Source organism: Gobius niger (assembly GCF_951799975.1).
Source record: "Gobius niger genome assembly, chromosome: 5".
Classification (NCBI taxonomy): domain Eukaryota; kingdom Metazoa; phylum Chordata; class Actinopteri; order Gobiiformes; family Gobiidae; genus Gobius; species Gobius niger.
Genome location: NC_136856.1, coordinates 10585619 through 10613255, shown reverse-complemented (window position 1 = coordinate 10613255; position 27637 = coordinate 10585619). Strand labels below are relative to the sequence as shown.

The 27637-nt window shown below is 42.3% G+C and overlaps 1 protein-coding gene across 2 annotated transcripts in view; it reads left to right on the top strand.

The window, feature by feature from the left end:
• efnb1 (ephrin-B1) overlaps positions 1-27637 on the top strand; it is a 287394-nt gene that overhangs the window by 87438 nt on the left and 172319 nt on the right. For both annotated transcript variants that reach the window (XR_013792867.1, XM_079556269.1), the window contains exon 3: positions 24695-24787. Coding sequence is in view for 1 of the 2 variants with exons in the window: in XM_079556269.1 (XP_079412395.1) it covers positions 24695-24787 (93 nt within the window). In the remaining variant the exon portion in view is untranslated. The remainder of the gene's footprint in view (positions 1-24694; positions 24788-27637) is intronic.

Below are 27637 nucleotides of genomic sequence, written 5' to 3'. Positions count from 1 at the left end.
CGATCCATCTTCTTAATCTCGCAAATGATTCATCGCGTCTTCAAGTCGCTAAATCCCTGTAAACAACCGCAAATTATTTCTTGGACCTTTGGGGGCGCAGGGAGATTAACGCTGCGAGTCTATTTTGGGTTTCAAAACTAGTCTCCCGTGGCAGATTTATTGGTACGGTTACCATATCCGTCTTGCTCGGATGTCAATTACTTGGCGGCATTCTCGGTTTTCAAATTGTTATGCTTTTCTTCTGTCATGAAGCCATCTGAGTTATTTATAGATCCAAGGATGTGCTGAAAACAAAAGTGATGAAAGGTGTTTTTTTTTTGGAGCTTTTGTTGCCTTCACAAGGTCTATACTTTAGGTGGAGAGCAGCGTTCATAAAAAGTCATTGACGTTTCAATTCTTGCATTCAGGGGAATATCTCGCACAAAATTAAAAATGTGCAAGAAACAGGGAAGCAAATGTCCTGAATTGGGAATGAAACTCCGGTTTGCCCATTCCAAAGGCCCCACTGGTGCGCACTTGTCCATGCAGGGACATATTCGGGCTACCACAAGCGCCTTAGGCTGTTCCAATCATTTTTGACTGATAAAATGTTCATGTTATAAAACCTGTCGAGGAGCTGTGCGGTCAGCAGTTTCAGCACACACCTATTTTTACACTGTGGGCTACGGTGAAAAAAAAGAAAAAAAAAGAAGGAGTTTACGTCCGGGGGATTTTTCCATTGGTCGTAGCTCGTGGTGTGAGCGGAACAACAATGCGAAAATATAACCGCATTGGCATATTCACAGCGTGTTTAGTGTTGATTCAAAGCGAGCCACATTATGTTAGGGCAAAAAGATGCAAGGCTTGGATATTTTTATTTGTTTTTCAAAGCTCATGCTGCTGTAGGTTGCCTATAGAAGAAACTATAGAGAAAAAAACTATAGTAGCAGTAGCAGTTTAGAACAAAGACTAAAGAAGGAATAGACTAAGACTTAAATCTGGACTAAATCAGATTTATTTAAACCATTAATATTAAATAAACGGAGGTGGGTAGAGTAGGCAGAAGATTTACTCAAGAATAACGTTGCTTTAAAATAGTTTTACTCAAGTAAAAGTAAAAAAGCACTTGAGAAAATGTTATGTAAGTACTATGAGTAACTGACAGAAAAAGTTAATTTTCAATGACACCATAAAATGTGTGAAACAAAACAATCAATCGTGTGGAATTTGTGATATTTCCCCCAAAGTGGCATGAAAATACAGGAAAAGGAAATCATTCAAAGGAACCTGTGATGATCTACTTCCATTTTATTGATCAAAATGAGGTGTTTGCCGTTATGGATTTACTCACAGTGGAGAAAGTAACAATAGTTTTTACTCCAGTAAGAGTACAGATACTTCAATATCATTTTCAGTCTGATTCACTATGTTTAGATTTCCACTGCTGAGGGATTTTCCTGGAGAGAATGAAAACTATAGATTTTTGGAAGCCTTATGTCACAATGTAACAATGAGAAAAACAATGGTCATTTGGTAAAATTGTGCAATTATGCCATTTTGGGGAGTTCTGGTCATCGCTATGGTAACGCCATGAAACACAAGGGTTTCATTTACTCTTTTTTCACTGGAACGACCACATGGAATTTTCTCCCAAATGTTGTAAATTACCGCCAAACTACATTTTTTACTCCCCATATAAATGTTCTCATCGCACCTTTTTTTTTTTTTTTTTTTTACATATCAGAGCAAATGGAAACACTGTTTTTGTGATTGCTTATTTCATAACATTTTCAAAGTCTGGACTATTTACTCAAGTAGAAGTAAAAAGTAAGTACTGTATGAAAAAACTACCATAAGAAGTACAATTAATGAGTGAACTGTGACTAAACAAGACTAAACCACTTCTCACTATCTGTTTCTTTGAGACATGTGACATTAGGACAGTTTCTTTTGTAATAAACAATTCAAAACACTACGGAATGCTCAAAAGTCCTCAAAATGGCATCCAGAACAGGAAAAAATAACACTGATGAAATCCGTAAACATCGGTTTATGGGATTTTCATACAGGACAATTACTCTGTCATTTCTACAGGAACCATGTTGGCTTAATGTGATTCTTTGCAATACATTGATTTAGTTACCAGCACACTGTCCTATATAGTCATGCTACACCAATCCATGTTTTGTGTTGACGCTAAATGTCACAAAGATCTATCGTCAAACATCCGCAGTATGTTATTCCTGGTGCTGGAGTTTTAAAAATGGACGTGACATTAGAGTTTGCTGCAGTGCCGTGTCTCAACCTGTCCAAACTGACTGCCATTATATTTCATTATAACCATCGCCGTGGCGGATTCCCACGGCGCCGCCGCTGCATAGAAAACAGCACTAGGTGTCGTTTCCTTTCCTTCTACAGTATTTGCTTGTGGCAGGGCTGAGAATAGTTAGTGTTTGTTTGTTTGCCTTCTTTGATGTGTGGTTATTGTGCGGAGGAACATAGAGCCGCCTCAGTTGTCATAACTCTCTTCTGGAGGCCATATTGAAAAGGTCAGTGTAAATGAAGCTTCGGCTCTGTACGGAAAATGAATGGGCGCAGTGTGGAAGCGCCGCACACTCTCATCCATAAGCCTCATGCTGAAAGGCGGGGAAATATAGCTCGAATTTAGTGTTATCACATTGTAACAAATCATAGTCTACGTGTAGCAATAAGTTTAATAGTCTTCAGTGTGACGCGTGCTCTGCCTGTTCACTGGTCTTGGCTCAATCTGTAATTCCCCTTTCCGACTTTGGACCTATGGAATTTGATGTTTAACTTTGTGCGCACACACCCCAAAGCTTTGATGTTTGGTTAACTTTGACTGAGCTATAGGCACAGTCTTTAAGCTATATCTTCTATCCCTTTTTCTAAATGTGACGCCTCTCTTTGTGACTTTGAGGAAGTTGCAGCCTTTAGTCAATGTCCAGTGAGTTGCAACTCCCTCAATAGATACAGAAAGGAAACTGTGGAATCACCCATATATGGTCATGTTTGAAAACAGTTAAGGGGGAAAACAATTTTGAGAAAAATCTAAACTTTCTCTAATTATTCAAAAACTACTTTAACAAATGCTGAATTGTGAATAGTTTCTACTAAATAAAGATACAAAGACATGGAGAGGAGCAAAGTGTTTCAAAAGCCCATAAATACATTTAAAAAAACGGAGAACGCTAACATGATGCTACATGTTAGCATCGTGTTAATGCTAAAGCTGCCGTTTTTTTCACTTCTATGGAACAATCTGCTGTGAGAAAATATCCATATGGACCCGATTTAGACTTTATTTGTCTGTGGTAAATAAGTTCATATTCCACCAGAAAATGGATAAAAAGAGTGAAAAATTGTGTTTCCCAAAAGATTCTATTTTCCCCCTCGGCGAGGCCACGCCCCCTTCTATGACAAGATGCCGTCTGTATCTATAGCTGCTGCGATTAGCATGTTTTTTCCCCAACCTACACACATGTGTGACCTTTGCCTCATATCTTGGACTGTTTTCCATGAACCGCAATCTTCGCCCGTGCTCTTTCCGTGTTTTCGAACTTGTTCTGGGTCCTAACTGGACTTTTTTGTTCTCCCTGGGAGGAGGGGCTGTGCCTGTGTAGATTAGCTCTTTTCGACCTGATTTTTTTTGGCCTTTGACATGACACGGCTATCTCCCAACCGCATACCGATCCATCCCAGGACGTCTTTTATCAAGCAGAGCGGGGCTGATTTGTGGGTGCGCTGGACCTTTCCGCTTTCCCCCTGTGATGTCCACCGCCCCATGTCTCCGCAGAGGGCAGGCCAAAGACAAGGGGGGGAGATCAGTTTATCATCTACGGGGATTTAGCGCATGGGACATGGTTCGCCTCACGTGATTATCAGCGCAAATGAAGCACGACCGAAACATCAATGGTCTCCTGCCGAGGAACAAGAGACTTTGAGCGAATCTCCCCCCTTTAGCTGATTAGACGCGCGCTACCTGACAAAGCCCACCCACGAACCGCTTGTTAGTTTACTTTTTTTTGCCTTATACCATTCATTTTTAACATTTTTTACTAGTTAACTTTAAGTTTGCTTTCTTTTCTCCGCTTTCCCCCTTCTAGCTTCGCCATTGTAAATCATCAGCCCCCTTTTGTGCCATATTGTGATTCTCCATGTTTCTCCTGTCTCTGTTTTTTTGTCAAGACTTGCTGCTATGGCAGAAAATACTCCAATATTTTCTTCCTCTTGTGCGCCGAGTTAATTCTAACATGGCCGTTTCCAACATTTTGATTGGTTACATTGATCCAGCCTTTGTTTTGTCTAGTCTGATCACTATAATCTAGAAATCTTAAAGCAGAACTAAGTGACTCATGCCCCTAGAGGCCATAAGCGCCACTGCAGGTGTCGTAGCATGTTGCGTTTTTTTTCTCATTAATTGTCCGTGAGAGTAAATACTACGCTGACAGAAAAAAGAAAAAGGGAAAGAGGGATATTGTACATCCGATTGCACAATGAAGATAATTTTTTTCACTCAAACTTGGCTGTAAATACTGTTTAAGTAGCACTAGCCCCAGCTAGCATTGCCTGTTAGCCTGTTAGCTTCTTCTTCGGGATTCCATTAGTGTGTATTGGTGACCCCGACCCGTAGGCAGTAAAGCTGCAATTGTGGTTTTCCGGCCAGAGACACCAGGGAAAGATGAAAGACCCCCCAATCATCCCATTAACACTTGTATTACCCCCAAAGGGACTACAAAAAGGATTTATTAAGGTAAACATGCTATTTAGTACTGCTTTAAGTCAAGCTGTTCTGTAGTCAAAGTGATCATAAATGGGCTAAATGGATCTTGTTACATATTTACTATTCATTTAATCATATTCTCTGATAAATCAGTCATAATGGGTCACAAGCCAGTGTTGGTAGCCTGGAATAAAAATGCCTTTGCATACATCGACCTTCAAGCCAAAGAAAGCTTATTACACTTTCTTTGCTATAAATGGAAGAAGACCTTTTTACCTGCTAAAGCAATCTACAAATCTAGTAGTTGTTTTTGTTTACCCCCCGTATCTACGCAGAGCAGCAATGTTTTAGACGACGCAAGGCCTGCAGATTGGACTTTCTGTGCCCCGTAGCACTACCGCCACTGCACTTCACCACCGAGAACATGCAATTATGGTACTTTATTGACAAAGAGCAGGGCCGGCGTACTTTCCATTAGTAATTATTAAAAGTGGTTACGTTTATTATAAATACATTTAGTCCCGGGGGCGCAGTCGCTCCAAAAGGGGGGCCGTGGCATCGCCGCGGGGACCGCAGTGAAGTGCGCCATAGCAACGTCAGCCTAACACAAGCAGACACATATCGAAAGTGAATTAACCAGTGTTTTCTCCCCGCAGCTCTTTGTTTAATTAAGTCATGGCAACAAAGTGGGAGAAACATGTTTTACGCTGACAGCTTTTATTAAACAATTATTGATGCCATCAAATCGTAACCACAAGATTATTGGGTTGGGCGAGGTAATAATGGAACTTGTCTGAGCGACTGTGGAGACGAAGTTATTGTGTGCGTGCCAGGGGTGGAGAAACACTGGCAAGATAAACTGATACTAGTGAAGTAGAAGTAAAGGTATTCTGAAGGGAATCTAATTTAGTCAAGTAAATAGGAAGCTATTAGGGCTGCACAATATGGGAAAAAGTGTGTTTGTGTTCAATAACTGCCTTGAAAATTGCGATACTGATTTTTCTCATCAAACTGTGTCAAAACAAGAGTGAAAAAACACAAAATCAACCCCAAAACAAGCTCAAAATGGAACTAAATTTGGATAATCATGATCAAAACTGAACTCTCGCTCATTTTCAAGCCTTATATTGGGTTGTTCTTGCAAAACAAATGTGTAAAGCCAGTCAGATGAAAGAGCACAGAGATTTTGCGATTATGGATATGGCTAATTTGGAAATGTATTGAGCATCCCTGGAAGTAATTACTGTTTTACCCGCTTTGCCACTGAGGAGAACGTATACCTTCACCCATTGAGGAAATCAGTGGGTAATCATGCACCGAACACTGTATAGTATATATAGTCAATAGTTATAGCAAAGTCATGAAGATTTAATCAGAAATGTTAGCTATTCTTCTTCTTTTCCACAATGCATAACCCAAGCCAGTAGAGAATGTATTTTCAATAGCAAGGTCTGCTTCTTTGTGCTTAACATTTTTACCCTAGGCATGTCTGAGGGCTATAGCCAAATTATTCGCTTTTTAAGACGATCAAGTGACAGGAGCTGATTTGCAATTTCATCGGATTCACAGAAACTCGCCACGCTTTGCAAATGAATAGACCTGGAACCAGTAGAGCTAGTATCTGTTAACAAAGTATGCGGAATCAGGGGCACGGCCCACAGAGCCTAACCGTACCTCGCTCTAAATTAGACCTATAAACACTTAAATCCATTAAAATGCGTGTCCCATTAAGGCTATTTGCAGGATGTATGCTGCTGTGAGATGCCCCATATTTGGGTTCAGTTGCCCTCCCTTAAGTGCTTCAACCGGGGCGCGCTAAATTTCGTTTTTGTGCAAATGATGAACAGATTGTCAAAATAAATAAAGTTGTCGCACTGTCTTGCCCTGATTTTTTATTTTTTCTTCTCCCTCCAATGTTTTTGGAAGACTTTGTTGGTTGTTGCTTATGCGTTTTTAATGACCCCATTAGCGGGCTTACACAACAACACGCGGCTTGTGCCATCGCTCCCGTCTGCTGCACCGAACAGGGACTCGGCCGACAATTGACTACTGTGAGAGGAAGCAGGACTAGTAATTATAGTGATAGTAGTCATACTTTTAACAGCTGTGGTCGTAGTAGTTTAATTATGCAGTGCGGTAGGTAAGAAATGCTGTACTTCACGGCACGTTAGCAAGAAGGACATGGAGCCTTTCTGTGTAGAGTGATGTGAAGTTCATGACCGACCGGCTCTTTTGAACGGCTCTTTAAAGTGAATCACGTCTTGGATATTGTGAGTTGGCTGGTGTATATTGTATAGTAAAAAGATCTTTTTGAACGGCTCTTTGACATGAACGGATCCCAAAGACTCGGCTCCCAGTAAAGAGCCATAAATCTCATCACTAAAGCATGTAGGTTTCCTCTTAGTGCTCTGGCTTCCTCTGTAAGCATATATAATAGGGCCAGGACTTCCCTGAAAGAGGAATTCCTAAATATTAGTGGGACTTTACCGCTAACCTCTTAACCCCCGCCTTAACCGAGCGCATTTGCCCAAATCTAAAAGCTTCTTGACTGGAGCTTACAGCCGCTTACAGGCAGCGCCTCATTTGACCTACAAAACTGAAAGTAAATATTCTGACATGTTGTCGCCGCGTTTATGTCACATTTTTGAAGCGCTTTGTTGTGTCTTCGTCTCGTTTTGTCGTGTTTTCGATTTTTTTTCTTCTGTTTTAGTAGTTTTTTGTTGCTTTTTATCGCTCTTTTCCTTGTTTTTTTTACTCTTTGTTTTCGTCACTGTTTTGGAGCTCTTTTGACATTTTTTTGTTGTGTTTTTGTAGCTCTTTGACATTTTTCTTTTGCTTTTTTTTATCACATTTTTGTTGTTTTTTTGTCATGTTTTCATCACTTTTTTGTAGGTCTTTTGACATTTTTTTGTTGTGTTTTTGTTGCTCTTTGACATTTTTCTTTTGCTTTTTTATCACATTTTTGTTGTTTTTTTGTCATGTTTTCATCACTTTTTTGTAGGTTTTTCGACATTTTTTTGTTGTGTTTTTGTTGATCTTTGACATTTTTCTTTTGCTTTTTTTATCACATTTTTGTTGTTTTTTTGTCATGTTTTCATCACTTTTTTGTAGGTCTTTTGACATGTTTTTGTTGCTTTTTTCACATTTTTGTTGCTTTTTCATCACTTTTTTTGCTCTTGCGTTTTAATCCTCATGTTTGTTGCCACTTTTTTCAAGAAGCTTTTAGATTTGAGTAAGGCCAAACTGGACTAAATAAGCTCAGTTCAGGTGGGGTCAAAGGATTATATAAACAAATCAAACTTGTAGTATTAGTAAACCATGTAAAATATAACATTCACATCGCAGTGCTCCTAATACCTGCAGCGGCTTGAATAACACTTTTTTTGAACAAAATGGCTCCTTTAGCCGAACAGAGGAGTGCATTTTCCAGCCCCGGATTAGAGTACAAAAACATGTATCCTTGCTGCTCTTTTGCGCGATAAAAGCAACAGTAGGCTCTCAATGGGATTACACTTGTGCACCCCCTTGTTATTTACAAAGCCGAAACTCTATGCACCGCTCTGCCTGACTAACCCCACCCTCGGCTGCACCCGCATCCACAATATTAACCTTTAGCTCCGCCACTGTTTGTGCATGAGACAGTGCGCCTCAGCATGTGTTGCATCTCCCCTAACCTTTAGCTCTGACCAATAGGAAGGTGGAAATGCCGCTGTTCCCTCTCTCTCTCCCTCTCTCTCTCCCTGTCTCTCCCCATGACCTACTTTTTCTCTCTGGCTGCTTATTTCTCCGAACACGCAACATTTCAGCTGCTATTAGTCAAATGATGCACTGTGAGTGAGTGGAGGGAGGGAGGGGCGGGGGGGTAGGGGTGGGCGATGAGTGTGGGTGGTTGAGTCCGGGAGGGGTAGGGGTAGGGGGAGGGAGGGCGGGGGGCACTTGGGGCATGTTTGTTCACCTGTTAGCATTGTGTATTCAAGGGTGCTAATGTGTGCCCACCAGGGTCGTGCCAGTTTTTTCAAAAATAATCGGCTAATTGGAGTAGCGTAACGAAAACAGGAAAGAAAAAATAAAAAAAAGGAAAGGAAAGCGGCCGCTGCATTGTGAAATTAGTGCGAGAAAATGTTTTGAAGTAGTTAGTTATTTTTAAGTTGATCGTCAGGCGTGCACTGGCTTACTAACATTATTACAGGTGCAAATGATGCCTTGTTTAATGAGCAGCTATCCACTTGTTATGGTTTTTCGACCATTTTTGAAAGCTCTATAATTCAGTTTAAGAGTAGGGAAGGAAGCGCGCGCACTTTGTGTCTGAAAATGGCTTGAGGAATGACAGAAAAGCTGGAGTATAGGCTTATGCGCTTTGGTTTTAGCCATGTGGCGTAGCTGGAGCTTGAACAAAAACAGAAAATGCAAACATAAACTACTTTTACCTGATGTGAAAGCTGTTTCTAAGGGTGAATAGATCAACTTTGCAATCGTAGTCAGTAATTCAGTGTTTGATTTGGACATGTTAACCTCATATCTGGGGGTAAATAGGTAATGTTGATAGAAATAAGCTACGTTCTCTACACCTATCATCTATGAGCATTCGTTTTATTTGATTCCACCCTACAATAATGCAATACGAAGCAGTTGTTTACATTTTAAACCCTGGTAGCCCCTTATTTTTGTTGCTTTAGTATATATCCCCATGTGTGTGGTATTTCTCAGCGTCATTTTCCCCACTTTTCCCCACCTCTGCTACATTTAAGATTGAAATCACACGCCTCAAACAAAGAAGAATAGTGCACTGTGTGTTATAAATGTGGCTATTTTTCTGAAACATTACCACAGATAATGCGTACTTTTGCTTGCCAGGTTTTCCAGCATGTTTTCGCCCGATTTGTGTAAAAAAAAAAAAAAAAAAAAACTGGGAAAAAAAACAACTGCTGAGGTTTTTCTGCTGCCGCCGAGTGATGATATCAGTGAAAAGACCCATTACAGCCAATTAGCCGCTCTGTCATTAGCGAGGCCTCTGTGCGCTTCTGGCTGCTGCCCCACACAACAGAATACGTTATTATTATTGAGGAATATATCATGTTGATTCGCTTAACAAGTGAAAACGTGGCAGGGAGAGTCGGAGTCACGGTATGCCTTTTTGAGGTTCCAAGTTTGTGTGGTTTTGGGATTATTATTAATAAATGCTTTTTTGTGGCGCAGTGTTTTCTCATAAATTCAATGCTATGTAATGTTGTTGTAAGTGGTTCAACAGCCTCTAAACCTCACGATGCGCTGCTAATGGCGCCAATGGACCGTAAGATAAATCTGTCTTCATCTTTTTTCAACTACAAAATCACCATACAGTAAAAAAAAAAAACAGGTTGTGCTGCCTAAACAATGGCAAGTTATTATGATTTGCTGATTACGGCTGCTCATTTCAGATGACTGGTGATTAATTGCTAAGCCAAACTAACGGCTAAAGCTGAAAAAATGCTAATAATGATAATCTGTTTTACCCGGTGCTCCACCAGAGGCCTGTCTGGCATTTCATTTTAAATAACACGGATTTAAAGGAAGTCATGACTACCTTGCGATGCGGACACATTGGGTCAGCGAGCACAAACATTGCACTATTATTGCCTTGAGATGAAAACGGCCTCGGACGACTCATGAGATGGACTCGGGAAAATTTGGCGTCAGCCCCGACAGTGGACGCGACCAGATAAAAGTACAGAGCCAGCCGGTGCCTTCTGTCGAAATAAAGGATGCAGAATAACACGGGGACCTTGGGGAGCTGAGCAAGTCATCTGTCTCAAACAAGATCGGACTGAGCCGCTCCACCATGACAGATGCAGACAGAATCATCATAGAGCACATACTAACTTACGCTCTCCCTCTCTCTCGCCCTCGTCCTCCTTCTCTTTCAACCACGCAATCCTTACCTTCACACAGGGTCTAAAGCAGGAGAGCCTTTATAATCTGACAGGTGCGTGCCGAGGGAGCAGGGATCACAGAGTTTTTAGGATGCGGACGATTGGCACAATAAACAGCCTCACCTGAGGGAAGAGGGGCTTACGGTGTGTACAATAGCATCACCGTTGTGCTATAGCATTTAAGTTTAAGGTTCATGAAAGGGGGGGGTTTCTTACATCTTTGAAATGCGTCTGCGTCACTTTTCTTTTGAAATATTTCCTGGTATTAGGTAACCGTTTCATTATTTAACGAAAATGATCAAATAGCTCCAGACAGTTACACAGCGCTGTCCACCAATTCACATTTTGCATATTAATTAGAACAGGTTCCTTTGTGTGGTTGACAGAAATTGACAATAAAATTCAACAATCCCACAGTGGGAGATAAAAGTCTGTGAGCCCCTCTGGAATTTCTCACATTTCTGCCTAAATGTGTCATAAAATGTGGTCTGATCTTTATTAAAATCACAAGAATGAGTAAACAGTGGCTGCAAACAATTACAATCCCAATCCCGTCAGACCTTGGAAGCTAAGCAGGGAAGGGCCTGGTCAGGACTTGGATGGGAGACCGCTTGGCAACACCAGGAAGCCTAGCGAATGTAGTGAGTGAGTGGTTGGTGGTGGTCGGAGGGGCCGATGGCGCAGACTGGTTGCCTCGCTTCCGTCAGTCTACCCCAGGGCAGCTGTGGCTACAATAGTAGCTTACCACCACCAAGTATGGAGTGAATGAATAGTGCAATGTAAAGCGGCTTTGAGTGTCCAGAAAAGTGCTATATATAAAGCCAATGCATTATTATTATTATTATCATATTTTTATTGGCCATAACATGTAAACATTCACAGGACAGTGTGGAATAAGTGAGTACACCTCCTGGTTGGATCCTCCAAGAGCTAATAAGTAAGTGAACCCTTGGATTTAATAACTGGCTGACCATAACTGCGTTTCCTGTAGTTGCAGATTAGACACTCAAAACGACCAGTTACCATTCCTCTTTGTTTCAGTTCAGCTTATTTCCTGGGTTCACTTACTTATTCCACGCTGTCCGGTGAATGTTTCCATGTTGTGGCCAATGAAAATATGAAAACATGTACTTGTTTGGGTGGCATCAGTTTAAGCAGACACTGTTTATTCATTCTTGCGATTTAAATAAAGATCAGGTCCCATTTTATGACCAATTCAGGCAGAAATGTAAGAAATTCTAAAGGATTCGCATACTTTATCCTCCCACTGTAAAAGTAGTTGCACACAGCCACGCTTACCTCTAGATAAATAATCCATGAGTGAACAGTAAATGGCTGTGGTTAAGGCCTCAGTTTAGATGCATTAGATGTACCCTCTCTTTTCCCGCTTGATGTTTGTGATCAGATAGGAACGCCGCAAATCAAATCTCACAATCCAGGTGCATCAACACGAAAAGTCAATGTTGCTTTCAGCGCCACTAGAGACTCATGTGGCGTTCTATTCAATTCATCTATATTTATCAAGTGCCTATTCGCAGCGAAAGTCATCTCAAGGTGCTTAACATGGAAAAGCCCGTCCAATCCCTCTTGGTTTGTTGACCAAACATTGCCATATAGAAGGTGTATTACGCCTTGGGCATGAGAATAGCTTCATTTTTCCCGTCGCAAACTTGGTTCTATATTGGACCGGGTGCGCGCAAACGGTAGAAGTTTTGTGCTGTGGAGCGGAGAGGTGAGAGTGAAGAGAGAGTGGGATTTGGCAGCACGCTGAGTTGGGAAATGGAGAGTGGAAAGTGCAGTGGTGTAAAAGTCTTGGCCCGTTGGATACATTGGAGGAGAGAGGTGACACGGAGACACCCGCGGCTAAATGATGCAGAAGCCCGCTCTGTGTCTGCGGGCTGCGAGGCTTGTACGGACACATTCACATTCAAGCGCACTCGGGAGGCGCTGACAGGCCCCTCTGCAAAGGTTAAAAGCTGTCATAGGAAGTCTTCAAGCGCCGGTCGGGCAGGTCAGAGTTGTCCATAATGCCCAACCTTTTGGCTCAATAATCGGCGGGACCACACACACACACACACACACACACGTAACTCACGGGGATCTGCCATCACGAATCAAATCACCTGGTGTGAAAAGAAAGTTTAGGGTAAGGACACTCGCACATGCTGAAATAATGATTTGCACATAAATACTGCCGCTTGTAAGTTTGAAACATAAGAAGCGCGGGGACACGGGCCAAAACACACACACACGCACAAAAAAATGAATGGCGGACCTGGGGGGGAAAGAAGCAGGAGTGTGAGTGAGATGGGAGCTGGCAGGGAGACGCTCTTGTGCGCAACAGTCGGTCCAAGGCGCACATATGTTTCCCCCCGCGTCACCCGAAACACTCATCTCCCCCTCCCCTGCTCCCTCTTCTTCATCCTGCGTTTGGCGTTTCTTTGGTTGTCCTCCTGCCGGTCTCACTTCATCACCTCCCGCTTCAGTCCCCCGCCGACAACACGCTCGCGCACCCCCGTGGATCCGCGCTCTCGCATCACTCAGCGCGCACGCGAGGTCCACTTCAGGCGGATCAGGTCGCACTCCTCCTCCCCGGGACGTCTCTCGCGGACTTCAAAATGGAGCTTCCCCTTTTCGCGCGCCTTGTCTTTCATGTCGCACCTAAAGATCTGTCCGTGCGAGCCTCGATGGGTACGGAAATAGCGGAGATTAGAGAATGTCGTGCAATATGTCGCATGTCGGTATATCACTTCGGGGGAATGGCTCGGCGACAGTGTGAGTCAAATGTGGAGTATTTTAAGACTTGAATGTGGAGTTGGGGCACAAAACTGGATCCTTGGAGGTTGAATGTGTATTTTACTTATCTTACAATATGAATAAGAACACATATCTTCTCGCATTTCCCCCCCCCTGTCTTTCCGGGGAACAGGGAAATGGAGAGGGGGAAATGTCTTGAACATAGTCTCGCAGCGCCTTAAAGGGGCTAGATGCAAGCTAGCCATTTTATACTCACTACTGCCACCTCAGGTCATACATGTAACTGCACCTTCTACATTAAGCTCGTGCATGACGGCAATTCGGACCCGAAGTAACACCGTTTTGAGTGACAGTACAGGATCTATCTATCTATCTATCTATCTATCTATCTATCTATCTATCTATCTATCTATCTATCTATCTATCTATCTATCTATCTATCTATCTATCTATCTATCTATCTATCTATCTATCTATCTATCTATCTATCTATCTATCTATCTATCTATCTATCTCAATTAGGACTATGCAATTTGTTTTTAAAATCAAGAATCAGTTCATGGTGCACAGTTTTTAATAAGTACAGAAGCATGAACACCGGAGAGAAGACTTATGAGCTGATAAACTCATACAGGAATCATGTGCATTTTTAAACAGTTTGTAGATGTGATATTTGCATATAGAGACGGGAGAATAATGGCTGATTTCAAAGGAGACTCCCAATATCTAAGTAAATAAGGCCTTTTGTGCTGTGATGTTGATAATTGTGCAACTCCAAACTGGGTAAAATGCCGCTAACAATGCTGTATTATTCTATTCCATTATGCAATACAGGTCACAGTGGGATCTTCTTTTTTATTCTTTGCTATACCACGATACGAAAAAAAAAAAAAGCCCATTATTTTTGTTAGATGATGTGAAATTTCTTTAGTCCATAAAACTCTAAACTATCCTTAAACTCTTTCTTACTTCGTTTTTATGGTTCAAAACCACAAACCATCGATTTCGCCACAAAATGCACATATTGCCGTCGGACGTCCTTTACAACGGCTACATCAAAAGCACGGAGGTGGATGATCACATTTACTGGCAGCCCCTTTATGAGCCGCCGCTAAACTCACTTGCGTGTGGAAGGTGTAGGAACAGGCAGACTTACCGAGTGTGATATTCCCCGTGATTGTAATATTTGAGGAAAGTTAACAAGGCTGCACTGCACTTCTCCCGCTCTGCTCTACCTGCCAACTCTGAACATAGTTATATACTTGTGTGCCTAAGATTCTGGCTCTCTGTCTGCAATTTCAACTGTGATTTCTTGTACGTGGGGGCATAATTAGGTGAGAAAACCCAGTTGCGAGATGTACCGGATGATGTATGAAGAAGAAAAAAAGAAAAAAGGGCCAATGTTATTTTGCAGAAATGTGTAGTCGGTGCACTTTGGCTTGGTACATCTCCAGCACTTGCAGTTTCTAGCCTATCCGCTCTCGCCCCCTCCGCCGCTCACACCCCACCCCGTGCAATCCCATAGTGCACTCTGCTGGGAGGATTTAGAGGTACCCTGTAATTTCGGTGCTGGAGGAGCTCTTAAGTCCTGCCTGATCTTCTGGCTACAGCCAAAGTGTGCGCGCTCTATATCCGTCTATGCGCTCGCACGTGCTCCAGTGTGCTGCTCTCAGCCCTCGGCGGTTGCGTGTCTCTAGATTTTTGTGTGTGTGTGTGTTTTTTTTTTTTTTTCGTGTGCGCGCAGCCTTGTGCAAAGTAATCAAGAGTGGAGAGCTCCCCCTCTGGCTGTGTACCGAAGCAGACGGCCCCGCAACAGTTGTGCGCAGGGGGCCGCTAACCATGGCTAAACCTTGACATTGATGCTTGCTTACCTGTTTTCCCCCTCATAAAAAATAAAAAAATAACAAGCTCATGGGAACAAACCGATATCAGAGGCGGTACACGGGGAGAAAAAAAAAGTCACAAAAACAGGCTATTGTTCGACATGAAAGAAAGTGCCCCGTTGCTCATTAGTGGAAAGACATGTATCCAAAGTAGAATTCAATACTGGATTTGGCGGAAAGTATAAAGCCGCCGCTCGGTAGACGTGACTGTTTCAGATTGTCTGTCGGATTTTATTCTTGAAAAAGATGAAAACGGAGCATGCCTAATTCATCTGAGCTGATATGAGGAGCCTGAATGAATTTCCTTTTGCCGACGGAGGCTACATCGGAGAAGGCAGGCTCGGGAGGTTGATTACTTATTTCCATTCCCATTTCTAGGACAAAGAAGTGGGGACGCTGATAGGCCGGGACATATATTTAGATCCATTTCATTCGGCCATAATCAGGCTTTAGCCATGCCCTAATACTGTGGATTAGAAAAGGTTCAAAGTGCAAACATCCAGATCCTTGGGTATTATTCCAGTCTGCCAACCTCACTCTGCTCAGATGTGGCGCGCGTGCGCGGTCGCCGCCGTGCGCGTGGACTAAACATGCATGCCAGCCAGCACTGCTCAACAGGGGTTATCTGTGGAATCAGGCCCGTAAACCTAATCTCACCCTCTCCGTGCTCATTCAGGAGTGAAATATTTTGTGCAAATAGCTTTCCCTTGCTTTGCCATGACTGTTTTTTTGTGTTCTTGTTTACTAATATATGAGATGGTAACAGGGAAGTATAGTGCATTCTGTTGTGATGATTTGTTTGATAAGACCGTACACCTGATGTTCTTGTTTTCGCTGTTTGTCTGTGAAGGCTCTCATTCGTCCAGGAGGTATTTTTCATACTGAGGGTTAAATCGTCGACTGGACTGGGTTTGGTTGAGTTGAGGACGTTTTCACTTCTATTCACAGAAGCTTAGCTCTTGTGATACACGGTTTCTTACGAAGTCTTAGACCCGTTTAAGTTGGGTTGATCCCACTCGAATGCATATGACATTATTATTTACTTTGATGGGATAATGCCTGCGGTTGGAAATCGTATTTGGCAGCAATTTGGTGTTTTTTGAAAAAAGTTGCAGAGAGAGCAAGAGCAAGAGATCCATATTCCAAGGATAAATCTAGTGTTTTCTCATGGCACATTTTACCGTCGTTCACCAGCACCATATGGACGCTCCTCTTCTTATATGACAGCCTGTGCCCATGTATACAGGTGCCCGTCATATAATTAGAATATCATGAAAAAGTGCATTCACTTCTGTTATTCAACTTGTAATGTGAAACTAATATATGATATTGACTCATTACATGCAAAGTGACATATATCAAGCCTTTGTTTGTTACAATTTTGATGATTATGGCTTACAGTCCATTTTTATAATATTCTAGTTTTCTGATATTTTTTATTTGCCGTTTTTACAAGCTGTGAGCCATAATAGAGGGTAAATAAAGGCTACATATCTCACTTGCATGTAATGAGTCTATCATACTTTAGTTTCACAGTTTTTATTTATTTATTTATTTATTTGACAGGGACACTGTACATGAATCAGCATTTCTGTAAATGTACCAGAATTAGCCAAAAGGCTATTTTTCATCTGTAGTCCCTGGACAGATGTAAATAGTCTCCCTAAGACAATAAAACATTCAAAGTCAGTGCAATACAGTACAAAGTAGGACACAGTCATTACACTGTACATGACTACAAAACAGTGCAGACAATAAAAGAATCATATGCTACATATACAGACAGGGGTTAATGACTACATGATTGTTGTGTAATGAACCGGTTCTTCAGATGTGTTTTAAACAGTATGTATGTGGACAGCTCTCTGATGTTTGCTGGGATGGAGTTCCAGTCTTAAGTTGAATAACAGACGTAATTGCACTTTTTCATGATATCCTAATTACATGACGAGCACCTGTATATGAATAATGAACATTTAAAAAAAAAAGAGCCAAGTAAGGGAAAACTTAGTCCTTATTCCTGGTGTAGTTCGTCTAAGCAGATGAGAAGCCGTGACCATTGTTCCCATGAGCTCCAAATTCAAAGTTGAGGTTTTCTGACCACGGTTTAGACCATCGCTTTGTCATTACTTTAGTCAAGTTAAAATTGAAATATTTTGGTGGTGAGTCTTTTTTTCTTCTCTTTCTCGCCACCTAAAACAAAAGTGGTATTCTCTCTTTGACGCTTGGTCTTGAATGATCCATTGCTGTGTTTTTCCCTTCTCTAAAGTAGACATTATTGCCGTGGGTTACAGTGACTAGATGCTGGCTCGCCTCTAAGTGGAAGTCTGAATGCAGTGGAAAAGCATGGGGCTTGAGTGGGAGGGGGGGCTGTGTGAATGGAAGCCAATGAATGTCACCTCTCATCCACTTTCTCATTAAACAACCTGCTCCCTGTCTGTCACATGGGCTGTATCTATCCCCCCGTTTTTGCGCTTTGGGCAGATTTTTGTGCACCACAGACACACACACACACACACACACATGTACAGAGCAGCATACCGGACTATTGCACACTATGAAAGCTATCCCCCCGCGGGCCGGACACAGGAATAATAAGCCGCGGATGATTCATGATGGAGATAGGGGAATGTATTCAACGGGACCACCTGGGTGACCTCATTTAAGCAGACCTGAGAATAAATATAGAGCACCGCATTACACCGCTGCTTCAGATGGTGTCGCCTGGTCCACTCAGCACCTCGCTCCTCACACACGACTCCCACTCCGCGCCGGGACACCTAAGGGAGGCGACCCGCGGGCTGACCTGATCGTCCTTGTGAAAATTTAGTTCATGCGGGCTGTACTATAAGAAATGTGATGCAATAACTATGTTGATCATGGCAATAACAGTATACGTGGCAGTAAGGTACATAATATGGAAGTGTAGGTTCATTACTTTATCACAAAATCCCACACTCTCTTCTATGGATAATCATTTTAGTAAAAATATCATCTTAAACATGTATGATTGTTGATGGAGTCACATGTTCTACACCTAACTTTATCACTTTGATCGGGAATGGAGGACGTTCCAAGTTTTTGAGGGATTAGGAATGTGATTACATGTTTTTAAAAGGGATTTATGCTGTCAAAATCATTTCCTATCTGAACCTTTAATGATCAAAGCAAACACAATGTTGCCCAGATTTATTAATCAGCAGTTTTTTATTGTTTATTTTCTACACTGCAAAAAGTAATCTTGAAAAAAGTGAAATTTTCTTAATTTTGTCTTTGATTTGAGGGTCTAACATCAAGAAATCTCTCCGTGGGGCAAGATATTTACACCCAAAACTAGATTAAAAAAAAATCTGAATTGATTTGAAGTAAATCTATTGTAGTTGTTTTATCTTAACCTCTTCGGCTCTACCTAGATCTAAAAGCTTCTTGAAAATAAGTGTCAAAATAGTAACAAAAGTAAGGCGGGAATGAGGATGTAAAGGCAACAAAACAGCAACCAAAGAAAAACAGAAGAGTGACAAAAATGTGATGAAAAAGTGACAAAAACGTCACATAAGAGCAACAAAAAAGCAATGGAAAGAAATTCCAAAAAGTGAGGAAAAAGATCAGTTTAGATCTGTTTTGTAGTAGGTCTCAGCTTTCAAATGAGGCGTTGCACTGGCCTAGGCTGTAAACTTTTAAATTTGGGTAAAGCTGAACAGGAGAAAATGCACTTGGTGGTTAATTCAAGTGTAAATACTGTGTCCCATGAACAGATTTCTTGAAATTAGACGCTCAATCAAGGCCTAATGTCACTTATTTCAAGATTACTTTTTTTTTTTCCAATATAAAGGGAATTTCTCCTTTACAAAGCCGGACAAATCATGCCTCCATATGCAGTCTTGATTTGTAATTAAATGTGGATTCCATATTGTATTTCTGCTTTAATTTAGCTCATCTTGTTATGCCAAAATATTATACTACATCAACATACAATATCGCCAATCAAATTCCTCTGCCTAAACGTTATCGCATATGTTTCCCCCTGATCGCGCGGCCCTAATTTGTATATATATTAAGAGCGGAGAGCGTTCTTTGTAACGTAACGTGAACAGGAGCCAGTCTGTTCCCCCCACAAGGCTGCCTCACTCCTGGACCATACATTTGAACCTTAGATATTTCCCAACATCAACATTTGGCACCTGGTTCCTCTTATGACTTCAGCAGCTGTAGATCTTTTTTGTTCTCCCACTTGTGCGCGGCCAGCGATCCACACCCACCAAGAACGCTTTAAATCACTGAAAAAGCCATCGACGCAGCCAAAGCACTTTATTAAAAAAGCAACATTCCTTCATGCAATGACCGTTTCTTCTGGTATTCGGGATTTTGTTCCACTGAATCAGCGCGGCAACAGCAGAGGTAGAACAGGGGCCGCGGCGAAAACGCAGTTTTAATGGTTCTAATTAGCTCATCGTAAACACTACCACTATTTTAATATAGCAAACTCTGAAAACAAAGAGGATTCATCACGGATAAAACAAACTCTGTAGTAAAGAACTGTTCGAAAACATGACATATTTGAGAACATTTAAATATGCCATTCTTGTATTAGTGTAGCATTTAAGCTAGAGGCCGACCAATATTAGCCAGTTGATATATCGGGATGATATTTGGGGATATTTACAGGACCGAAAATGATAGAGACCCGTTTTATTCCCATTTTTTGCATTGGAAAGAGCAATGTCAGGACTTTAAAACGAGTCCCCCCACAACTCCCGAGGCCTCAGGGGAGGTGAGAAACGCCGCAAGGAAAATCTGTTAGCTTCAAGTTTGTTAAACACAAGTTTTACTAAACCTCCCGTCAATATGGACTTGCAGCATGTCATTTTGAATCTGGAGAATTCAATCGCTGAGTTAGTTTTAACCTCCACTATTGTAGTTTTGATCGCTGTCGTGGCTAGTAGCAATATGCTAATGCTAGCGACAACTGTTCAAAGCTGGAACAGAAACTATGATTGGATCACCTAAAGTAATAAAATCGGCCAGTGCCGGAGTGGCCAAGCCTGTTTCAACAGGACCAGACAATTGGAAAAATCGGCCAAAAATATCGGCCTAGCATATCGGCCTTGTCCTTAGAAAAACCCATATCAGTCGGCCTCTAATTTAAGCTTTCTCTCAAATAAAAACACTTGTCACAGTAAAGGTTTAATGTCATCGGCTGGGCCTGGTTGTTGCCTCTCTCCATCTGTTCTAATTTGGTAGCAATGCTCATATTTAAACCATGGCCACTCCAGAGGGAAGGAAACAGGACGGCCACAGCCCTAACCTCATTCTTGCTTACACTAAGCCCGCTTCACTCATAAGTCCAGCGACCGATCTGAACTGAGAACAGCTCAGACCTAGTCAAGTTGACGGCCTTGAAAACCCTCGCTCGGCACAAACATGTTAACGCTTCTGCCCTGCAAACCGACGTCCCAAATCCCATCGCATGTCAGAAAAAAATCACCCCCCACCCTTCCCCAAAGTAGATCTCTTTGTTCCAGTGTGTCCTGTCTTTGCCTGATCCTCTGGAGTTTTAGTGTCTCTAGCGGGACACACAAGGAGACCCAATTCCCTAGTTTCTTTTTTTTCCTCTCTCTCTCTCTCTCTCTCTCTCTCTCTCTCTCTCTCTCTCTCTCTCTCTCTCTCTCTTCTCTCTCTCTCTCTCTCTCTCTCTCTCTCTCTCTCTCTCTCTGTCTCTCTCTCTCTCTCTCTCTCCTTCCTCAAATCGCCACACATGATGACCGTCGCCCTGTTAATATCCCGCAATCCCGATTTGGATTAATGTGCCGGGGCGGAGAGAGACAGTGGCGGAATGAGTGAGAGACTTTAAGCTTAAGGAGAACTGGCACGCTGTCCTTGTTGGAGGAGTTCGGGGAGGTTTTTTTTTTTTTTTTTTTTTGGAAAATGTCGAGGGGTAAATCGTCTTTGCGGCACGAACTCTGACATGATAGATGTAAGCACGGAGATATGGGACCGGGGTTATGAGGACAGGCCGCGCTGAACAGTGCTTAACCGTTATTCATTGGATCGCTTTAACGCACTCAACAGTTGCTTTTGCCATCTTGAAAAGCACTCATGAGGCGAGCGGTTCCTACTAGACATGGTTAATCTGATTATAAATTCCCATAAAGGCACTGACTTATTGCCCGTCTCAAACCGCATGAATTGAAAACAACATATAAAATCATCAGGCATTTGAATAAACCCACCTCTTTTTCATTTGTCCCCCTAAACAGAAGCCCCCAAGGTCCCACTTATCATCATGCCACATCAGTAGCGCCGGAGCCCGTGCAGCCAGCCTGAAGCAATAGTTAATTTAGATGACAGAAGCAAGTTAGCACTGCAAGATTTGCTCTCCCAATGTGGATATAAAATTCATAGCATGACGTTCACTCTTAGTTAGATTATTCAAGTGCCTCTGAGCCCTGTCTTCAAAGAGCTCATTTTTGTGTAACCTTGCCCTGGAAATGCAAAAATGGAAAGAAAAATGAAGAAATTGGGTGGAATAATGGCAAAGGTTGAGGATATGGCGACATCTTGACTGCGCATGGCCAGGAACAAGTCTAAAGAACAGACAAAGCCCCCGCTCAGCCCGCGCATAAATCACTGGACGCACTTAGCTTTGAGTGTCCACTCTAATGTCCTGTGTAAATTTGACGTCTTTTTGTTCCCCCCCGTCCGGGAGTCCGAGTCCCCTCAGCTGCTCCCGGTGCGTGTCATCATCCGGGCCGCTCCATCCTGTTGAGTCTGTACAGCCGGGGATTTCACTGGAAAGCCCTGTCAAGATGTTATCTCAATCACAAATTAGCACTAGCCGCACCAACACGACGCCCCTGCTCCCCTTGTAATTTAGATTGTAATGTAACATAATATTAGCACAATTCATTATTTCTTCAATCCTGCCGGAGCACAAAGCTGGAATCCCGCTGGGAAACAAAATGTCAACATTAATAACACTTAGGAATGACAACCCATGAATCAACTGGATGAGCTCTCTCCACGGCGCTCCGAAGGCGGCGCTTCGACACGAGGTGATCCTACAAAGGTTTACACCAAGGTGAAGCTTGTAGAGACATGGGACGTGCCAGCGGGGGGGGCAACATCTCTATTAGCGATAATTAAAAATGTTTGCAGAACTTTCCTTATCGTTCTTTTTCTTTGGTAAAACTTTTGTTCAGTACAATTCAGTACCACATCGAAGCGTTATTGGTTCCTATGTAGTGAAAAGTGACATTTAAAAGTGAATAATGTTTTTTTTTTTAAATGTCATTTGCTTTTTCCTATGTTTTTGTTGAAATACCAGAGCTTGCATATTATTAGACTATCTTAAAAATGTCTCTAGGCTATTCAATTAAGCCACAGCTCAAATATAAAACCCAACCGATCAGCTATTTGCTTCTTCTTGAGTATTAGCATTACCAAAAACGACTCGAGTACAACTTTGGGGTATCACCTCTGACCCAACTCTAGCTTCACATCAAAGAACTGCTTGAGGACACACCGTCCGTGCCAGAAGGACAGAACATCACCATTAGCAGTGCATTGTTTTTCACTCCCCACTGTTTGTAGGCCATCCTCGTCTTTCATTGTGTCATCATTAGATAAGCAGACTCTCCCTCTCCCTCTCCCTCTCTCTCCCCCCAGACACTATCTCACAGTAATGAGGGTGCCATCAGGCAATCACCCTGGGAGATGGTCATCGAGTTAAAAGAGGGGAGGGACGGGGAGGGGCGGCGGCTGATGATTCAAAGATAAAACGGTAAATGAAGGAAGAAAGAAAAAAGAAAAAAGAAAGAAAGGAAAAACAGGGCGAGATTGATAACGCGCGGAAGGAACGGCAAAGCGGAAGGGTTGAAGCAGCGCCAGGCGGGATCATTTGGGAAATTCCAAAATTAGCCTCGGTATCGCCCACGCAGGCCCCCTCCTCGGTCCCATGCACACACACATATAAATACCCACACGTGCTCGCCGCAGCCTTGCGCTTAGCCCGCTCGGCGCTAAGGTCAAACTCGCACGTTGTCTCCCTAGGTCATTATCATGCGCCCCTAAAATAGCCCGCCCGGTTGTGTCAGCGGCGTCTGAAGTGAATTTGACATTGAATAAACAGCCCCTCCTCCCTCCTGACCCCCCGCGCTCCTTACTCACGCTAACACTCACACACTAGCCTTGATAAGTAACATTAAAGCAGGCATTTAGCTGTTAGCGCTAGCACCGGGGAGTAATGACACATGTGGCACAGAGGGAGTTAGCTTTGCCTTGAGCAGCTGGAAGCGACTGTTTGGCATGTCTCACTGTGAAACTATGCACTACACATACACACTTGATTTCATCCCCCGGCGGCTTCACCCGGTGCTCCCAAACCGTCTTTTTGTCTTGCACTTTTCATTTGTAAACCCCACCATAGCATTTAGGATGGGATAAGCTGAAACTACTAAGAAAAAGTGCAAAGTTTTGTCCACAGTAGTCCACAAGAAACAAAAACAAAGTGCTCAGGAAGTTTTAGCCATTTACAGTTGAGTCGTGGAGGTCCTCTTAAAGCAGTACTAAGTAACTTGTTTACCTTAATAAATCCTTTTCGGAGCCCCTCTGGGGGCAATACAAGTGTTAATGGGATTATCGGGGGGGTCTTTCATCTCACCCTGGTGTTTCTGGCCAGAAAAACACAAACACCGGGTCGGAGGCGCAATACACACTAATAGAATCACGAAGAAGAAGCTAGCGGGCTAACGGGCAAAGCTAACTGTGGGCTAGTGCCACTTTAGCAGTGTTTACAGCCAAGGTTGAGTGATAAAAAATATATCCATTGTGTTATTGAGTTGTGGCACAATGTACAATATCTCTCTCTCCCTTTGTCTTTTTTGTGAGCGTAGTATTTACTAAAACGCAACATGCTACGACACCTGCAGTGGCGCTTATGGCCTCTAGGGGCATGAGTTACTTAGTTCTGTTTTAATGTTTCCTTTATGGGGCTGTTTTATTTTGTTTTGAGTTCTGGGTATTTTGTCCCATGCATTTGAGGACGACCTTGGTTTCCCTCAATTGCCTTCATGATGATATTGTCTGATATTGTTCAGTTTTACCTTCTTTATTAAGCTAGATTCCAAGGTTCTCGAGAGGGTCCCTGTACCCCCGGTTGGGACACTAAACGTTGTTCCAATCACTTGCGTGGTTTTAATTGAAGAAGGTTGAAGCGGGAGGCTGATTGAAAGCGGGACTGTCTAATCACTGGAACAGCTAATCAGTGCTTGTCGTAAATATTGATTATTTCGGTGCGTTATGGACATGCTCATTAACCATCATCTTCTTTTCTCTCCTCTCCCCTCTGCACTTGTCCTTGTCCTCTATCCCACCACCCTCTCGCACTTTCCCTCTCTCTTTTCTTTTTTCTTTTTTTTCTTTCACAGCGACCTCCAACGGCACCGTGGAGGGCTTGGAGAACCGCGAGGGGGGCGTGTGCAAGAGCAAAGCCATGAAAGTCATCATGAAAGTCGGGCAAGGTAAATGGCCTCACCCACGCACCTAAACTCGCGCCCCGTGTACCCGGCGCGCACAATGAGGCGGTGGCGGTGACGGTTTGGCGCCGCTGCCTCAAAGCCATGTTTCACTTTGGGGGTTTGACATTTTCATTTATCGCCATGTGTGCCGAGCGTGACTCGGGTTGAGACACTATCTCGCACTCGCACAAGCGCGTGTACTGGAAAGTTGTCATACGAAATGAACCGGCCATCTGCACCAGCGTTTCCCATTGACCTACATTACAGCGTCGGGAATTAACCAGCTCTGAAAGTGGCCGTGCTCCGAGGGCGTTTTAGCTTGTTATCAAATATTTGCGTGGCATAGAAATAGGATAAAAGATGACAAAGTCTGATCTAATTCTCTGCGTAATTGTGTGTACAAATATTACTACTGGATTTATGCCGAGTACATAAAAACACAGGCTTCTCATTATGGTATTAAAGTGGCGGCGTAAAACAGAACAGTTTAACTGTCAAGGGGTTTTTACAGCAAGTTTATCTCAGCACAAGAGCGTTTTCTTACACTGGAAGCTATTTAGATCTCAAAATAACATATATTTTTCTATGTGTTGATTTACGAAAACAGTAACGCTTTGTAAATAGATTTGCAAATGTACAGCAATTATAGATAAATGTAAAATAAACATATAAAGTGGTATTGCTGGGTTGCAGGATCTAGAATATGATGATGTCATCGGACCCAACGGGGGGCAGGAGCCATTTAAAAAAATGATCATTAATATCAGTCACTGGGTCCATGATCTCTCTGTACAAGACCAAAAATGTCCTCAAAAGCAAAATAATTTTTCCTCTATATAATAGTATAGGCCTTTAGAATGCTGTGATGTCACCTGCACCCCAGCAATAGTTTATTTGTTTATTCAACAAAGACCATGCATGTAATTCATAAAATGGGTGGGTTAATACAATGCAACAAATCGCACTACAATCACTACTAACCAATCAGGGATTTAGTATTAATAAAGTATAATGAGTAGTGACTGAAACCATGGATAAAAAGACTTTATAATGAGATGCCCAGCACACAAAGGTCTTTTTTCCCCCCATAAATGTCTGAGTATTGAAGGACAAAACAGATTTTATTCCATGCAGAACATAAGAGGATTTGGAGGCACTCTGACTTGCAAATAAAAGTCCTTTATTCAGCTATTGGGACATGACAACTTTGGGGCGTGCAAGACTAAAATTTGATTCCACGAGGAAGGAAAACAATTTTTTTCCTTTAACCTTGGAAAACGGGAAAAAATGGATAGATCCCCCTTTTTCAATGTAAAACTATTCTATTTTTGTTATACCAGGCCAATCCCACTGTGATTAAGAACCCATGCAGCCATTTTGTTTATTCACGGCGTTTCACACCATTTGTCATCAGATGTATTTCCTATGTACAACAAATTTGCAGTACATCATTAACGACACCGTAAAAAATAAGCAAAAGGCCAAATGAATGAGTAATGCGTGTGTTGTGTGCCGCTGCGGTTGGTGCAAATGCAAAACACATGTCCATACTATGACATACACGGCGCCCGCCATAATGTAGAGCTCGCATTTGGGCAACTATCCCTTTAATATCATCTCAGATTACGGCCTGGTCATCTCAGCCGGTGTTGCAAATCAATAATCACGACTGCTTTGTGGACTGTAACATTGGATTTAGAGATTTTTGCATCAACGTGACGAAGTGCCTTTATTTGTCAGGCTTATGTATGTATACGTGCTGTGTATACGGGCGCATCGAAAAGAAGAAAATTCCCATCTGGTTGTTTCTCCTTTAATCAGCCGCTCAAAAGGACCCCGGGAAAGTTTGCCAGTTTATTACATTACACCAAAAGCAGAGCCGCGGCATCAACCACCGCTATTAATTACATACAGACATTTGGAATAAATCTCATTTTGTGACATAAACAGTTTGTTCACATAGTGTACAAAAGCCGTTCATGGGAAAACACAGGCCAAATCAGAAGTGACAGTGAAAGATGACTCTGGCGCTCTCTCTCGTATACCTCAGCTGTTCCTAGATATGATTTCTATACAGTAATCACCAGGAGAAAATGTGTTTGAATTCGGGGATGCTTGTGGTCGCTTCATTTAAAAGTGCTTCGCGTAAACAAGACGGCGCTGTTTACATATCCCCGGACACAACATTTGGTTTGCATCACATACTTCACTTTTTGGACGGGGATGGAGCCAGAGCGCCGGACATCCATACAGCGGCTCTGACAGGCTACAGTATACAGATGTGTTACCACGTAAACATCTCCGCGTCTTCTGTCGGCGTGTTGTGACCCTTTCGGAGGAGAACATCTGCCTGATAGCGCAATGAGTGAAGCCTAAAAGCCGCGTCTCACCACTCCCAAAATAAACGTTTCACCATACGGAGGACTGCACATACAGACACTAATTATGCTTCCTCTGTTATATTTACTTGAATAAGCTTTAGAGGAAATTGGACTTTGATTAGCGCTTTTGTTGTACGATTTTTTATTACCGAGGTGAGAAAAATTATACACAACTTTAAAGGTTGAGCCCCTCCTTCTGGATTGGTAGATATGCCAAATAAATATCATTTGTCACTGATGAAGCTTCTTGGATGAGAGGTGAGTTCGGAAGTACAGATGAAGCCTAAGAATGTTTGTCCACTTTGAGCAGGGTTTATTCAGACTGTGTAAAAGTGTGATATGAGTTGCTTTAACATCTGGAGGTAAAATCTGATTCATGATATACATTGGTTTTGGAATAATGTTTTCTTTAACAAAAAAAGAAAAAGAATATTAATCTTAAAGAAGAACTAAGTAACTTGTTTACCTTCAT